Consider the following 17,306-nt stretch of genomic DNA (forward strand, 5'->3'; position numbering starts at 1 on the left):
ACTCACATGCATTTTGGACTGCCCTTAGCTCCAATAAGTTTATGTGCAGGTTGGACTCTGCTGGGGACTGTTGCATAGATGTGCCCCTAGCCCACTAGGGAAGCGCCTGATGTGATTGTCATGGTTGGAGCTTTTTGTTGGAAAGGGAATCCTGAAAAGACGCTATTTGATTCTGTCCACAATGTTAGTGAGTCTTTTACTCTGTGTGGCACCGTGAGGCATCTGTTGAGAGAGTGTCTGTGTGGTATATACACTGTTCGAAGCCAGGTCTGCAAGCATCTTAGGTGGAGTCTGGCATGTTTTACAACAAATGTTGCTGCCAACATATGCCCCAAGAGTTGTAAGCATGTTCTGGTAGATGTTGGTGGGCTGTCCATCACCGTTGAAATTAGGTTGACTAGAGTGAGGAAGCACTGTTGGGATAACATTGCGGTTGCTGTGAGACAATTGAGGTAGGCTCCCATGAATTCCAACTTTTGGACAGGAACCAGTGTGGACTTCCATACATTTATTTGCAACCCCATGTCTATGAATAGGGTTATCATGCTCTGTGTGGCATTTATTGCTTCCTGATGCCTGATTCTTATCAGGCAGTTGTCTAAGAATGGAAATATCATCATTCCTTGTTTGTGGAGGTGAGCTGCAATGACAAGGAGAACCTTGGAAAAAACTCTTGGGGCAGCGGAAAGGCTGAAGGGTAGTACTCTGTATTGGAAATGCTGTTTCCCTCAGGTGAATCTCAGGAATCTTCCGTGTGATGGGTGAATGGTAATATGATAATAAATGTCCTGGAGGTCGAGGGCTGAAAGCCAATCTCCTTTCTCTAATGCTGGAATTAGTGTGGTTAGTCACCATTTTGAAATGTTGTGTTCTTACAGATTTGTTGAGTTTTTGTAAATCCAGGATGCATCTCCACCTGCCAGTCTTTTTCTGAGTTAGAAAGTAATGGGAATAAAAACTTCTCTCCCGTGTTGTGATGGTATGGGTTCCATGGCACCTAACTGTACGAGGTGGTTTATTTCCTGTTGTAACAGGTGCTTGCAAGAGGGGTCCCTGAAGAGGGACGGGAAAGGGTAGGTGGGACAGAAATAAAGAGGATGGTTGAGATGTCAAAGGTTGATCTTGGTTCTACCAACACCTGTTCCATTTTTGTTTACGCTATTGGTCACATTGTCTTTGTGGCTGGGAGTATGGCATAGACTGGAATCTCTGATTGTAAAACCTGCTCTGTTTCTTTTTTGTTTGCAGGTATGTAAATGCCAAGGGTTTTCAAGGTCACCCTTGAATCCTTTAGGGTGTGTAGTGAGACATTGGTTTTGTCTGCAAATAATTTTTGTCCTTCAAAGGGTAAGTCTTCAACTGTTGCCTGGACCTCCCTTGGGAATCCAGAGAGATGGAGCAAGGATGCATGGCTCATGCCAACAGATGTAGCAATGGGTCATGCTGCCATATCTGCAGAGTCAAGGGAAGCCTGGAGGGCTGTCTTGATGGTGAGAGGCCCTTCAGAAATGTTTGCTTTGTACTCTTCTTTTTTGTGATCTGGCAAATTTTCAATAAATGTTGACATTTTGGAGATCAGATTGTGTATATTTAGCCAGCAAGGCTGAATAGTTAGCTATGCGGAACTGAAGCATAGCTGAGGAATAGGCTTTCTGCCCCCAAAGGTCTAGCCTTTTCTAATTCTTACCATATGGGATTGTTCAGGACTGGTGTTGTTTCTCTCTTTGATTGACCGCCTCTACCACTAAGGAGTTTGGTGCAGGGTGTGTGAATAAAAATTCCTTTTGTTGTCCACGGATCCCAGAATGACCAGTTAGGTGGAAATGGTATGGAGTGTGCTGCCCATGGGTATACCATCCTTGTATATCTGCAGGTGGTTGGTGATGAAATGCTCTTAGCTTTGATGAGGAATGACGAGGAGTATATATCACTGCATCATCCTTTTCTTCCTCATCACTGGAGATGGAGTGGGGGAGCTGATCTGCAGGGAGCAGTCAGCTGACTATGTACTGATCTGGATGCGGTACCCTCAGTGCCACGTAGAAGAGATTCAGGTGTTAAAGCCATTACCAGGTCTGCGTATCTCAAGAGCTGCTGCAGTACCATGAGGCTCGGTGCTGGGGACAGCATGGAGGACAGCCTCGGAGCCCGAGTTGAAGCTGCGGGTGCTGAGGATTTAGAGCTGTGTGGCATCAGTACAGCAGGTGGTGCCATTGTACCACTAGGTGCCAAGATCTTCTTCAGCTCCAGGGATGCTGAGCTAGAAGGTTTCACTTTGCTATGTGAACCTCCATTAGAACCTGCCCACACAGAGTCTTTAATTCGTCAGGAACTCTTGGTGCCGGACATTCCCAGTGCCTCGCGGTCCGACACTTTCAGTGCCATCAGTACCGGGAGAGATTTTTCTGTTGGAGATCACTTTTGTTTAGGCTATTATTGGTGCTGGGATGTCTGTGCCTGCTTTTCTGTAGCCTTTCTAGAAGTAGGCTCCTTGGCAGCCGATGTTGAACTGGAGCCCCGTCAGACGTTGCCATTGGCAACTGTTGGCCAGGGGGTGACCTGGACTCAGAGTTAGAGGCTGGTCTGAGTGATTTTCTCCATCATGAGGAGCTTCAGTTGAACATCCCTGGCTTTTCATGTCCTAGCTGTCAGTTTTCTGTAGTGTGGGCACTTTTGAGTAACGTGTGTCTCGCCAAGGCAGAGGACACAGTGAGCGTGGCTGTCAGAAACAGATATGGATAGTCTGCAAGTCAGGCAGCATTTAAAGCCAGGTATGCCTGAGAGATCTGGTCTCTTAGAAAAAAGTAAGGGGTAAACCATGTTGAGGCAGAGGTTGTTTGCTTGTCAGAGAGGCAGGGGTAGATAGAAATGGTAAAGGAAAAGCTTTTTTTTTTTATTTAAGAAATTAAAGTAAGGAAATAGGGAAAACTAACTACAACTAAGCTAACACTATCACTATGAACTAACTACTATAAATCTTATCTGATGTAAGACAGGGTGCTGCTGATCACTTCGACTCAAGCCAAAGGTGGTAGAGAAGGAACTGGAGGATGGTTGGCTGCGCACCACTATGTAACCACTCAGAGCGACGCAAGATGGCTACAGTGCATGCGCAGCCCAACCAGGCACTGCTACCACAGGGCGCCAAGACACCTAAGGTGAAGCACCCACAGGGACATTCCTTGAAGAAGAACATATGGATATGAAAGCTGGAAATCCACCAAAGGTACTGACAGTTGCCTAAATGCCTTTGAAAGCAAATGTCACAGGAAAATAGTGGGTATTAAATGGAATGAATTTATAACAAATGTTGAGTTTTGTCAGAGAGTTCAACTGCTTATCTCCTAAATTATCCAGAAGAGAAGAAAGAAAGAAATAGTGGGACGTGTTAATAATAAAGCCAGAGCATATGACATAGTGGAAGTGCTACTGGGCAGCTGACGAACATGTAAAAGGTGTCAACTGAACGAATTCATCTGTTGAATAATACTTAATCTTGGTACTGGGGGCTTAAGTTATAGGTCGTTCATGCGCTAAGCGATTTTTTATGGTGTCCAAAGAATTCAGATATCAGGATAAATGTAAATGCTTTTCACTGGTGATTATATGTGCACCAAAGCACCTTTATTAATAAAAATACATTTTACTTTTGTAAATGAAACTAAATATATGACTTTTATCTCTGAAAAGCAGCTGTCCAACAACCTCCCTCTCCAGCCCTAAGGCAATACTGTCTTTACAACAATATAGAACTGGTTAGATAAATGAATTATGTCAAAGAAATCTTAAATTTAGATCTAATCTAGTTAATCTAAATCATATTGCCATTACATGTTAACAACAGAGGGAGATAGGATTACTGTTGAACATTAAGAGACTCTTTTATGCATCTGTCACTGAACTGAGGATATACTTCAAAAACTTTCAAATAGTACTTACGGGTTTTTTTTAAATAAAGGTCAATGGGAGGTGCTGGTTGGCCAGCATTTTTGAAATATATGTATTCAAGATCTTATTTATAGTCCCTATTTTTGAAAATCCTGGGCTAAATCCTTAACACAGTGTTTCAATGTTGCATAAAGCCCTAGGATTAATTACCCCCTTTGAGAATGATTTGCAAATTTTTGTAATAATGTGCACCAAGATCATACGGCTTCAAACATCCTTGCATTTTCTTCTCACATGCGTTCATGCACACACACACATGCACTTGCATACACAAGTCCAGCATCAACATTGTATACACACATGAAATTAAAACAAATTATTGCTTTCCAGCATACACAAGAAGATGGCCCTCCATCAAGCATTACAATGGGTCTCACAAACCCTTCTAATCCTAAGGAACCAAGTACCCCTGATTGATATATTTATAGTGTACTTTAGATTACATTTTGGCACCAAGCTTTCTATGAAATTCACATAAAAATAAATAACATTACAGTCTCTCACTTGTTTTTATTTTATTTGATTAACAATTTTCTTTTTCCTTCTGTGCCTGTCACACTATATTTAAATTTAATATACTATTTATTGTTGCCCACCATTCATCTAAATCTGTCCATAGAGACACCCCTTTTCTTTTCCCTCTCCTTCTATTCTTCATCTCTGCTTTTCTGAAACCCTTCTTGCTCCCTCTCCCATTCCTTTCTTTCTCTTGAGGATGTCTTTCCCCCCAGGTGCCTCCTCTAGAGTAAATTGGCTGGAATATGTATTTTTTGGGATACTGAAACTATTCACAAATTTGGGTTGAATGCAGTGAATAGGGGGGGTTGGGGGGGAGGAGGGGGAGAAAAAACAAAACAACTATTTTTTGGAAATGTCCAAATGTTTTGTGTTACCATTTTTGAAACAAACAGTTTTGACATTTCATTTCAAATCAACATTTTCTAAATGAAATGTTGATTCAAATCAGCACTTGACCTCAATGAACCTTTTCATTTTTTCATTTGGGTGAGAAAAACTGAAAGAATTCCATTTTGGTGAAAAACTTATACACATTTTTAGTTTTATTTTGTGGTTCAGCCACCAAGCTGAAAAATCAATTATTCATTCATTCTTTCAGGTTTTTTTCCTTCCAGTTGGTGTCTTTCTCCCCCATCAAAACAGTCTTCCCTATGACATCTCATCCAACACCTGTAGCCTCTCCCCTCTCCTTCCTTGCCAGTCATCTACATCTTTCTCTTCATTTCTGAGATCACTCTCTTTTCCTTGAGAGTCTGCTTGCATCCTCCTTTGCCCTTTTGAGAAAATCCCTTGGCATTTCTTCCTCCCGATCTACAAACCCACTCTCTCATCTTCCATCTGGAGCCTTTCCTATCCCTATCTTCCATGTCTTTCTTTCTCTCTTCCCCTTTGACATTTCTCTCTCTCTTCCCCTCTCCTGTCACACTGTTCTCCATCACTCTTAACTTGCTGATTTATCCCTTCCCCAGTTGCTCTTGAACAACTTCTTCTCCAGAGCCATCCCTGTACCCTGCGGTCTCTCACCTTCCACTGCTCCTCCATACCTTTCCCTTTGCCTGGGTCTCATCTCTCTGCCTCTCCAGGGGTTTCATTCATAGCTCTTGGCTCCAGAATGCTCTTCCTTCCTCACACCCTCATGTCTTTCACCCACTACACCAATGGCTCCTGCTCCTATACTCACTCTTTCTAAGATCTTTTTCTGTTCTTCACTCTCTCACTAGAGGATTATGCAGGGGGTCAAAAGCTGTGAGGCTGATATTTCGATAAGGTTCCTTCTATTACTACTTTGCAGCAGAAATACTGCTAACACAAAGTATTTGAAAATCAAGAGTCAGGCTCCCAAAATCATAAGTTTGACTTAAAAATTAGGAAATTTAAAAAATAATAAATTTTGTGTTCTTTACATTTGTCCTCTGGTTTTTAACCATGTAGATTTCTCTTGAGTCACATTTTCAAGCTTTTCCATACAACCATGAGGATTAGAAACTTTTTTTAAAAATAGAAGCAGAGATTCTTACCTAATTACAGCACTTGATCCCAGGAGCTGTGGCTTAAAGAAGAACATTAAATATTGCAAAACTTGCAATAAAATTGTGAGAATTGGCAACACAACAATGAGGTAGAGTTGAGAGGAAGGAGACAGCAAGAGGCAAAGTACTAAAAAGCAACTATACAGTGCATGCAGCAGATGCTTCCACCAGTGGTAGCAACTCTTAAAAGCAAGGATTCTCACCTTCCTGCTAAGCCACACCCAGCTATCTAGGAAGGCTGTGAGCAGTAGTGTGGAGATTGTGCCACTTACTACCTCCCCAAAGAGTGACCCCTGGCTTCCTCAATGCCCATGGAGGTATATTTTTACAGGCATATCCCCTCTATTCACCAATGCTGGAGCACTACAGATGTTTCTCCAACCTGTAGTTCAGAGGTTTGTAAAGCTATAATATAGATCTACATGGTATGAAGGAAGTACTTCACTGAAATTGAGACACTTTTGGGATTGAATGAAGCAACTATTTGACAAGGACACAGCAATTTCTCAACAGTTTAAGGCAGTAAGTGAGTGCAATATCCAGTTGAAATTAATCAGAACAAGGCAAACATTGCTATTTTATCTTTTAAATCAATATTTTTTAAAAAGTGACTGCTAATTTTGATTGTCATGTATCTAAGATATAGAAGGAAAAGAGAGCTCTGTAGATTTAGGGAAATGAATACATTCTTTTCTTCTCAAATGTTCATGTCACTGTGATCTATATGCATAGTACAGCAGCTAGAAAAATCATTACACTGGCACTTCTACATAAATGATTTTCTGTTGCAGTTGTGAGTCATTTATTAGTAAAAAAACTGAGAAAATATGCCTCCTTTTTATAGGACCTATATGTAACCAACATCTTTACTTCATTTGTCGTCATTTTTGAAAAAAATTCTCCCTCTGGTGCTGATGTGATTATTTTGTCTTTATAGCTAGACAGGTTATTCATTTTAGAAAGTTGAAGGTTAACAAAAAGGAAAGTTAGTTAGCAGTCACTATAATTCTCTGAAGTTAATATCCTACACAGAACTCCAACTCCTGGTTTATGTGCCTCTGTTAAATGGCACTGGCACACTGCCAAATTCTAGACTTCCCTAAAATTCCTAGTCGAGGTAGCAGTTATAAGCCGCACACTGGAATCATAGAATCATAGAATATCAGGGTTAGAAGGGACCTCAGGAGGTCATCTAGTCCGACCCTCTGCTCAAAGCAGGACCAATTCGGATATCTGTGGTTCATTGCTAATCATTTTCATAAATCGTAAATCTCTAGCTCCTTCTTTCAAACGTGATTAAACCTACATTTTGACTCTTAAAACTGTTTACTGATTGAAAAATGGAAGGCTGTGAGATTAACAAGAATACACTGATTACTTGCCTATTGACAATTGTCAGTAGTAACAAGTGGAACACATTCAATTTCAACATGAGCGATGAATGGCTGACAGAACGCGTATAGTTGATGAATAAATGCACAGCTGATGTGTTTGTATGATGAAAATGTAGGTGCTTGTAAAAAAAAATTAGATACTGAAGTCTAGAAGGTAATTTGGATTCTTTTAGAGTATCCTGTAAAGAAGAATGCTTTGAGGAAGTGGCCTAATCTCACCTGCTTTTTAATATGGTTACTACAGTGGGACTAGAAACTTGCACAAGCGAACTGAGTTTGAGATTTCCCCCAAAAAATTGTTAGGAAAGTAAAGGTTGTGACAACATAACAGTGATTTAAATGCATATAAACTCTCAAAAATGCAAGAGATAAAAAAAAAAAGAAAGAAAAACAAACTAAAATCCAGCTAGAATATTAGAAAATTTATCTTTTTTTCCCCACTGAACAGAATCTCAGGGATTGGTTTACATTTTGAAGTCCATCACTAGAAAAAAATGGATGAACACTATTTTCTTAGAAAATTAAAACATAGGTTTCCAACCATTCTTTGATGTGGTACATATCATTGACCTGATGTTCCATAGCATGTTACAAATCAAAAATTAAGAACTTTTGAAATGAGACTTTATTTGATTAACATTGAGTCATGGGCACTATATCTCGTCAGGGAAGTTCAGCAAACTAGGTTCTACCTTTGTCTTGTTTGTTTGATTATTTTAAACATTGTAGAAAAACCTAAGTGTTTTTGTATGCTGTAGAAAAATTCTTCCTTGGCTTCAGATTTAACCCAGTGCTTCTGAGGCAGATATGATTTTTTGTCAGTATAAAAAAATGTGGTGATTGGTGCAAAATCAGACATAATGAAAACTCAAATGTGACCTTAAACTATGAAACAACTGCAATCATACCATAATTATGGGTATTTATTGAAGCAGTTACTAACTGACTGGAATGGGATTTATGCACATGCTTGAAGTTAAGCTTGTATTTAAGTGATTTCCTGAATAGGGAAGTATTCTTATGTTTGTTTTCCTGAATTGGAGCCTTAATTTGGCTGTTGATATCAGTGAACTCCCAATGCTTTTGCTAACAAAAGATGTACTACAAAGATGATCTTTGCAATACTGAATTACATGAAATTACTGGAACTAAGGTATAGAAACAATTTAGGTACCAAAAATGTATGATTTAGAGTGAGGGTCTACATATCCTTATAGCAAGACACTACATATCCTTATAGCATCTTCTTACAAAAACTGTACTATACAAGTCAAATGAAAAATACAAACAGCACACAATAGCCAGGCATCACAAGAATTCAGGCCATGGATTGCATGATTATCCAATTTCATTAAGTAGCCATAATAAATAAATAAATTTTAGAAAACAGATCACTAGTTAAAGAATCAAATGCATTATATTAGTACTGTACCTGCTGATGATCTCTAACTGCAGCTTCCACCTTGATCCTATCATCATAGAGATCCATAAGGTTTTCTTTATCATTTAAATAATATTTCTGAAAGATCTGATACTCTTGTGCTAACCACAAATTTTCTTTTATCATCTGCTCCAGAGTAATCTAAAGAGAAAGGTTACTGATTACAATTATTGAAAGATATCTGCTTAACTAACATTTTTCTTAACTTTTATCAGTCATGCACATTTGTACAATATACACACAGTGGTGAAATCCTGATCCCAGTGAAGTTAATGGGAAATTCTCATTGAATTTAATGGAGTCAGGATTTCACATAGTACATTTATGTCATAGGTTTAAACTATTAATAAATGTTCTGCACACAAAACAGTGTTAAAATAGCTAAAATAGCAACTACTGAATTTCTGTGCTATTTTGTAAACTCTTTCTGCAAAAAAATGATAATGTAAATTTCCTTCGTTTCTACAGAATGCAATAAACCGTTCCCTATAATGATTTTACTTTTCAGTTCTCACTAGGCTGAGTGATACTATGCAATAGCCATATATTTATGATTAAGGTATTGTAGTATTTCTAGTCCCAGATTAGATTGAACTGATTTTTAAAGGCACATCTGAGTTTTCTCCCTCTACAGGGCAGAGTTCAGGCTTTTGGGGTGCTCTAATATGCAGTTCCATAACTTAACATGTTTGGATTTCTTTTAAGTTTAACATTAACTTTTGATTTCTTGGGTTCATAATGCTTGATTATGCAATAATCGTAGTGTTGTGTATTTAACCTTACATTTATGACATATACTTTCAACCATAACTCCATTTTAACTTAGTTTTTCTCTGGGAATTTCTTTTTTGTTATTTTAACAACTAAACCCTGAACAAGAAAGTCAACGTTATCATGTGATGTTTCTAATGCTTTGAATATGTGAAGTATCACTCTTAAGTAACTATTTAAATTTTAAGTTCTGTGGCCAGATTCATCAATATACTCTGGCTACTTTACTCCACTCTGGAGCAGCACAAAGTAGCCAGAGCATACTGGGCAATTAAGCTGGGTTTAAAGCTCCTTTGCATTGCTAGAGCCATGCAAAGCAACCAGCGTATACCTCATCAGCCTCCTCTTAGCCTCCATCTTCCATTGCACCAACACACTAAACTTCCCTTCCCTGTGCATTTGACGGCGTGCATGTTCACCATGAAACTCCCACTGCCTTCTGCACTTCCCCTATGTAACCTGGCATACACACATCCCTCCATCATACCCACATTCTCCCTCCCCTACTACATCAGCCACATTCCCCTATGCTCACACATCCCAATTTCTTCCTTCTGCCACCCACATTCTCTTGGTCTCTCCTTCACACACATGCATACACAACTAGCTTTCCCCTCTTTTCTGCCCTCCCTGTTCGGCAGATCAGGTGCAACAGGGAATTTAAAAAAATAGGATTAATGATCATTTCTTGTCAATTCCTTAAACTGGTAGTTTCTTCCTCAGCAGATGCTAGCAAATAATGTTCCATTACAGGAAATTTCATGAAGACCTTTCGAAGTGGCTACCATCTCCTATTGTTCTTAATTGGAATAAGGGCAAATCTATGCTACAGCACTACATCAGCGCAGCTGCACTTCTTCACCAGATGTGCTATGTTGACAGAAGAGCACTCTCCTGTCAGCATAATTTCTCCCCCTCAGTGAAAAGTGGAAGCTATGTTGGCAGAAGAGACTCTCCCACTGACATAGCACTGGTATGGACAGTGCAAAACTTATGTCGCTCGGAGAGGGGGGACTTTTTCATAGTCCTGAGTGACATAAGTTAGGTGGACTTAAGCGGTAGTATAGACCTGCCCTGAGGCCACAAGCTGCCCTCAGTTCAAATGCCCTCTTTCAAAAGGCTGCTGCCTCCAATTGTTTCCCCAAAATACTGAAGCCTAGCTGCCCTTAGGGATGGTGGACCTCTATGCAGTGAAGAGTAGAAAAACCGCTAGGGCAGCTTGTGGCTGAGTACCTGGAGAAAGCTAGGATCTAGCCGCATCCTTAAAAGGGTCTGTTCTTCATGGTATTCTCTGAAGTAGAACATTTTTCTTCATTTTCTATTTAAGAAAGCATTTTCAGTTATGAAAGTTCAAGGAGCCTATATAATTTTGTTACTGACAGCATTATGGACCAAAAAAAAGAGGTCTGATAACACTATTTTTTTTGAAGGACCGTATATTACATTTATTTAATTTCAAGCAATGGATTTAATTGGAAATTCTAAGAACATTTATTCTGTACTTGAGGAATAAATGCTATAATTTTGCAGGGGTTATGCTATATTTTTCACACATAATAATAAAGCCAAATCTCTGGTTTAAGTGTAAAATTGAAACTTTACTAGAGACATAATAAAAGACAAAAACATGTTTGGCAATACTTGTTGTTACTGAAAGAGCTCACAAAAACACTCTGTAATTTCAGAAAGATGTAGTCATGAAACACTTCAAATATATTAAGAATTGAAACAAATTACAACATCGGAATGTACATTTATATTTATAAACAAAGAAAGGTTATATTAAATCCCTCCCAGCCTTGCAGTTGCTGTCATTCCAAATTATTGTTTTTTTATTTGTATTAGCATAGAACCCAGGAGCATTAGTCATGAACCAGAACTCCAATGTGCAAGGTGCTGTACAAACACAGAAGAAGAAGACTGTCTCTGCCCCAAAGAGCCTACCATCTAAGGATGAGAGAAAAGACAACAGATGAATACAGGCAGACAGATACATACAAGAACACTAGGATACAATATTGGTTGTAATGACAATAGGGATCTCAGCACACCAGTGCCCTAACTGTTGGGTTTTTTTGTAGGCATCATAGAAAAGGAGAGTTTTAAAGAGGATTTTGAAAGAGGATAATGAGATAGCTTTGCAGATGTTTATGGGGAGCTCCTCCCAAGCACAAGGTGCAGCACGGGAGAAAACACAGAGATGCTTGTTTGAAAATCTAACAAGTGGACAATGGAGACTGGCATTGTGGTTTGATTAGAAGGAGGAGTAAACATCTTGATAACTAATAACAGATACGTAAGGAGGTATAGCATATGAAGGGCCTGGAGAATGAAGACAAAGAGCCCATGTTTAATGTGACAGAGAAAGGGAAGCTGTGGCATAGTCAAAGTAATGGGCTAGGTAATCTTTGCTATAGTATTCTGAATGGATATGAGTAAAGCATTGCATTTATCAAGACTGGAGGTTGCAGAAATTGAGACACAAGGTGAGGAGTGCCTGGATAGGAGTTTTAGCTGTGTGGATGGATAGAAAAGGCCGTATCTTAGATGTTATGTAGAAAGAATCGGCAAGATTTTAACATAGCTTGGATGTGAGAACCTAGAGAAAAGTTCAAGTCAAAGATGACAGCCAGGTTACAGGCCTGAGTGATAGGAAGGATGGTGGTGTTGTCCACAGTGATCAAGGAGGTGGCCAGGAGGGTTTTCTTGCGGGGATGGGGGAATTAAGAATTCTGTTTTAGCCACGTTGAGGTAGAGCTCATGGCTAGACATTCATGAGGATGTGTCAAAGAGACAGGTTAAGATTTTAGTTTGGACAACAGCCAGTGAGGCAGTGAGGTAGATCTGTGAGTTGTCAGCATAGAGATTGTAGTTGAACTTGCGTTTAAAGATATTGCCCAGAGATAAAGGGTAGAGGGAGAAAAGAAGGGGCTTAAGAACACCAGAGCCCTGTGGAACCCTACAAAAAGTTGGAGATGGGATGAGGCGAGTCTTCTGAAGGACACACTGAAGGAGAGATTAAAGACATAGGCGGAGAACCAGGACAGGACAAATTATCTCTGTTTCTCAATAGAATGCATCTCTATTCTGAAGCCATTTCTGCTAATTTTAATATTAAGATTATATAATGATATATTATTTATATTGGAAAAGAAATGTGCTTAAAATGTTGGTACTGTCTGATGGAATGTTTTTATAGTAAAACACGCAAAATAATATTTTCTTTAAAAATACAGTTAAAAGTTATAATTGTAAGTCTGATATTCCATAATTATTTTACACTTAGGATTTTGCACATTAATGTTAGAAATTTATCAACTACCTTAATTGAATGACATTCAAAATATCCTTTACCCATAAAATGAGGGGAAATGCAACTTCTAGTTTTTCAAATGTTTTGTTCCTTTATAAATCAATGAAAGACAAAGTCATGTTATATTTTTCCTTAAGAAATTAGTAAGAAATGCATGTACCAGACTTAAACACGATCTCACAACAGAAGCTAAACTAGGTCACCACTACTGTACACAGATGTCTGAGCAGTCAAAAGTCTCCGTATTCTTTAATTTCATCCTTAGCCAGAGCACAGCCTGGCTAAATACTTGGTCAAATGCTATGAGGAAATACTAGGTCATTCTCATCTTTAAAAATTGAGTAGAAAATGCTTTGTGTTTTGTTAGTCACAAAAAATAAATGAACTAGTAAGTTCATGAAGACAGGCTGAGAACAAAATTTAGAGTATGCTGAAATTTCACAATGTACTCAACTCAAATTCTACAGTGTATGCACATACAGAAATTGTGCAAATTTTGAAAATATAAATTCTACAATGTATTATTAAATTGACTGGGAGGAAAAAATTAAGCAGTTTTTGGAATCTTAGTTACCAAACAAGCATTCTGTGCTGCTTGTTATGTCAAAACTTAAGGAAGTTTAACACCCATTGCCTTCCCTGATCCCAGGGGGAAAAAACCAAACAAAAGCAAACAAAACAAAACATGTATTATGGCAAAGATTATCTCCTTGCTCATGCAGATTTTTGCCACTGCAAACCAGGGTGCAGCTCATTCTGTAGCAACTACTAGAAAGGAAAGCTGCCCTTATCTGATGAATGGTGTTGCTGGTAGAATTCTACCACCTCACCGAGATGCAGCCAAGTGCAATTTTTACCATGTTATGCCAATGGGAGTGACTCAAGTCCCACAAAGGGAATAAACACTGAACATTAAAAGAATATATATTTTACAAAAATATAAGTACAATTCTTTCTACAGAATTTTAACAATTGTATGATCTGTTCTCAAAGAGTGAAACACATGGAAAATCGTCTGATACAGACCTATGAAAACCAACAAAAAATATTGACAAATTTAGAGGTTAGGAAATGTATTTATATGTTTATTTCTAATGGAAAACCATTAGAAAGCTCTCATGCATAGTGAAGGTCCCTTAATTGTTACAAGAGTAAAGGAAGTGGAACTTGGAGACTATGGCATTCTATTTAAATTGTAAGGTCACATGATTAGAGATGCTCTCCCAGGGTTTTAAATTGTTATGCTTCATAGTCAGAATCTGAACCTCTCTTACTCCTGAGATCTGAAGCTAAGAATGTGGAAGTGTCATATCCAATATAGTTCAATCACAGTGAAAAATTGCATTGTAAACAGAAATAAATAGATAAAGCAAATATTAACAACACTAAAAAAAAAACAAAATTACATAAGTTATATAAATAACCTTAAAAACACATCAAACACAATTATGTAAAAAAAGTATAATTTTATATTTCCCATGCATATTCTGGGTGCAACTATTCATTTGTTTACAATTTTTAAAGCATTTACCCAAAATATGGGGTTCTGAAATTTGGGAAACCTACTAACTAGTTTATTTTTGATGTCAAAACTAACGAAAATATAACCTGTACATTTATCATTGTATACAGTGAAGTACTAATATGTTAACCAATCATGTTACATAAATAGAATATAATGATGAACAATAAAAGAGCTCATTTTCCTTATTAAATTATGAACAATGACTATCAAAATAAGTTTCTTCATGTTATTCAAATATAGACCAAACAATTTTAGTTTCCATAGCGATAAAGGTTTTCTAAGGGAAATGTCACATGGAGATTCAGGATGCTATCTTTACAGATGATACATAGTAATTGCTAAATCCTCAATAGACAAATCAATTAATATTTTTTAATCACCATACATTCCTATAGTAACAACTGATACATAGTGCTGTCTCCCAATATACCAATGTCTGTGTAAAGTACAGACCTGAATGAAAAGCTGCTCAAGCCAACAGGCTTAGTCTGGTAAGACAGAAGAGGACATTGGTCAGCAGAGGAAAGCACTTTGAATAACTGGAATCTGTAGCTATTACAATATGTTGCAATTCACCTTCTAAACGGGAAAGGTCAACAAGGGTACACCACCCCAATATTTCCTGGCTGACTGTGGTTACAGAATGGGTAATGAAGTTTATTCTAGTTTTAGAGGTTTACAAGTTTGAGTGGTATTCCCTATTTTAAGCGTACGAATTATGCTGGAATCAGCAATTCCTCTAAAATCAGAGCCAAATTTTAAAGTGCACCCACAGAATCCATCCAGTTCAGAGCCCAGTTCAACATTCTGGTGCTTATCTACAAAGCCCTGAAAGAGCTTGGGGTCTGGCTTTCTCTCTCTCTCTCTCTTTGGGTATGTCTACACAGCAACAACACACTCAGTTGGGTCCATGGGCCTGCAGGGCTGTTTCATTGCTGTGTAGACATCTGGGCTCAGGATCAAGCCCGAAAATCTACAAAGCAATGAAACAGCCCCGCAGCCCAGGCCCTGAGAGCCCAAGTTGGCTGGCCTGGGCCAGCTGCGGCTTTTTATTTGCTGTATAAACATATTCTTTGGGTTCTAGAACAGAAGGTGGTATCAGCAGAGACACTGGGTGATGGAGCCTTGTTTATGCATCACGGGCTGGGGGCAGACCTTTCTCAGAAAAAGGCATGCAGCCACAAAACAGACTTCCACAAAAGTTTAGACAGAGCTCAAGTCTTGTGACCTTTAGAACATGCTGGAAGACTTGTCTCTTTGGGTAGTTATTTTCACAATGACAGGATTGGGTCATTTCGTTTCTCTCTGAGTTGAGTGCTTCAAATTAGAGGTCTTGGAAGTAGAAATTCATACCCCATTTAAAAATCATCCTTGAACTCAGTAATAATTTGTTGAGTATTCAAATACTATGGACATATCAGAAACCTGAAAATAATAAAAGCAAAGATGTAGAGATGATTGGCTCCCTTAGTAAGTTATGAGGAGTGTGGAAGACACAGCTTGCTTCCAGAATGGCACCTTGATTTAGGGACATATATGGGTTGCCATTAATATGTTCACAATCAGTATTTGCAAGTAATTAACATTTCTGCAGTCTTCACAATACTCTCATATACTCAGAGAATACTAGGAAATCTGTGGAAAAGTTACCATTGCAAATGGTAAATAAACATCAATGTTATAATTGCCACCACTGTATGGTATTTGAGGACCACACTAGCCAAAGTATACAAGGTCCATTTAAAAAAAAAAGGCCTTAGGCATGAAAAATGATTCTAAAAGAGCAAGAGAAGACCAAAAAGAGAGAGAGTTTGTCTTCTCCAGAGGTTAAGCAAACTGATTTTGGAAAATATTTCTCATCTTACAGATTGAGAGTTTGCTGGTGGAACTGATTCTTCCTGTGTTTGTTATGAAAACTCAAACTACTGCAGAATTGTAAGTTGAATGCACTTTCACTCCTTCCCAAATCTCCCCTCACTTACTATTCTCATCGCAAAAAAGTCTGGGCAAAAGGTGCATTCATCACATTTAAACTTAAAACTAATTTTTTGTTTTCTTCTAGGTCCTGCAAAGTCTTGACCTGCTGCTTGTACCAGGCTAAAACGTCAGGCTTGAACTCCACCAGTGACATGTGAAATGTAATGGGCATGTGCCACAAATTCTATGCTAATTGCATGCCATGTTACTAAGGACATTCATAGGATAAAGATTCTACAATCATTCAGTGCACCTAGACACCTGGAATTGTGCTTCTACTCCAAACTTTTCCCCAGACCATCTCATCTTCTGCCCTCATCCTCACTACAGAATGATTATTTATCTTGTAATTCTGCTTTTCTAAAATGGCTCAGGAAGAGTTTTCATTAATTTAGTAAAGATCCCATTAAAGTCCCATGACTCAGGGAATTTCAGTAGAGGGACCAGAAAAAATGTTAGCATGACAGAAATGGACAAAGAATAATGCTCTTAAAGAAGCAATCAGAAAGTACAGTGAAGAATCTGGAAAATGCTGCAACAAAGCTTAATCAAGACTCCATGCACTTTCTGACTGAAAAAGAATGTAAGATATCAAAGGAACAAATTAACGAATGTAAAAAAGTGAAAAGTAAAAAAGTATTAAAAAGTACAGATTGAGAGTGCAAGCGAAAATGCAAAGGCAAAAATAGGCAAGAGAATAACACTGCTGTTGGAGAAAATGTGAATGAGCACAGTCTGCAAAACAAAAAAGGCAGTATGAGGAAGACAAATGCATCTAGTCATTCAAACATCAGAAGAGAAAATAAGCAAATTCTTTAAAGAAGGGAAAAGAGTGACAACATGACAACTGATCCATGAAGATGGTGGTAAAATGCTTTGGAACCACAGC

General features: G+C 38.4%; 1 protein-coding gene across 1 annotated transcript in view; it reads right to left on the reverse strand.

The window, feature by feature from the left end:
* CCDC178 (coiled-coil domain containing 178) overlaps positions 1-17,306 on the reverse strand; it is a 360,418-nt gene that overhangs the window by 97,888 nt on the left and 245,224 nt on the right. The window contains exon 17 of the mRNA XM_030552997.1: positions 8,823-8,972. Coding sequence (XP_030408857.1) covers positions 8,823-8,972 — 150 coding nt within the window. The remainder of the gene's footprint in view (positions 1-8,822; positions 8,973-17,306) is intronic.

This window comes from Gopherus evgoodei, chromosome 2 (genome assembly GCF_007399415.2).
Source record: "Gopherus evgoodei ecotype Sinaloan lineage chromosome 2, rGopEvg1_v1.p, whole genome shotgun sequence".
Classification (NCBI taxonomy): Eukaryota; Metazoa; Chordata; order Testudines; family Testudinidae; genus Gopherus; species Gopherus evgoodei.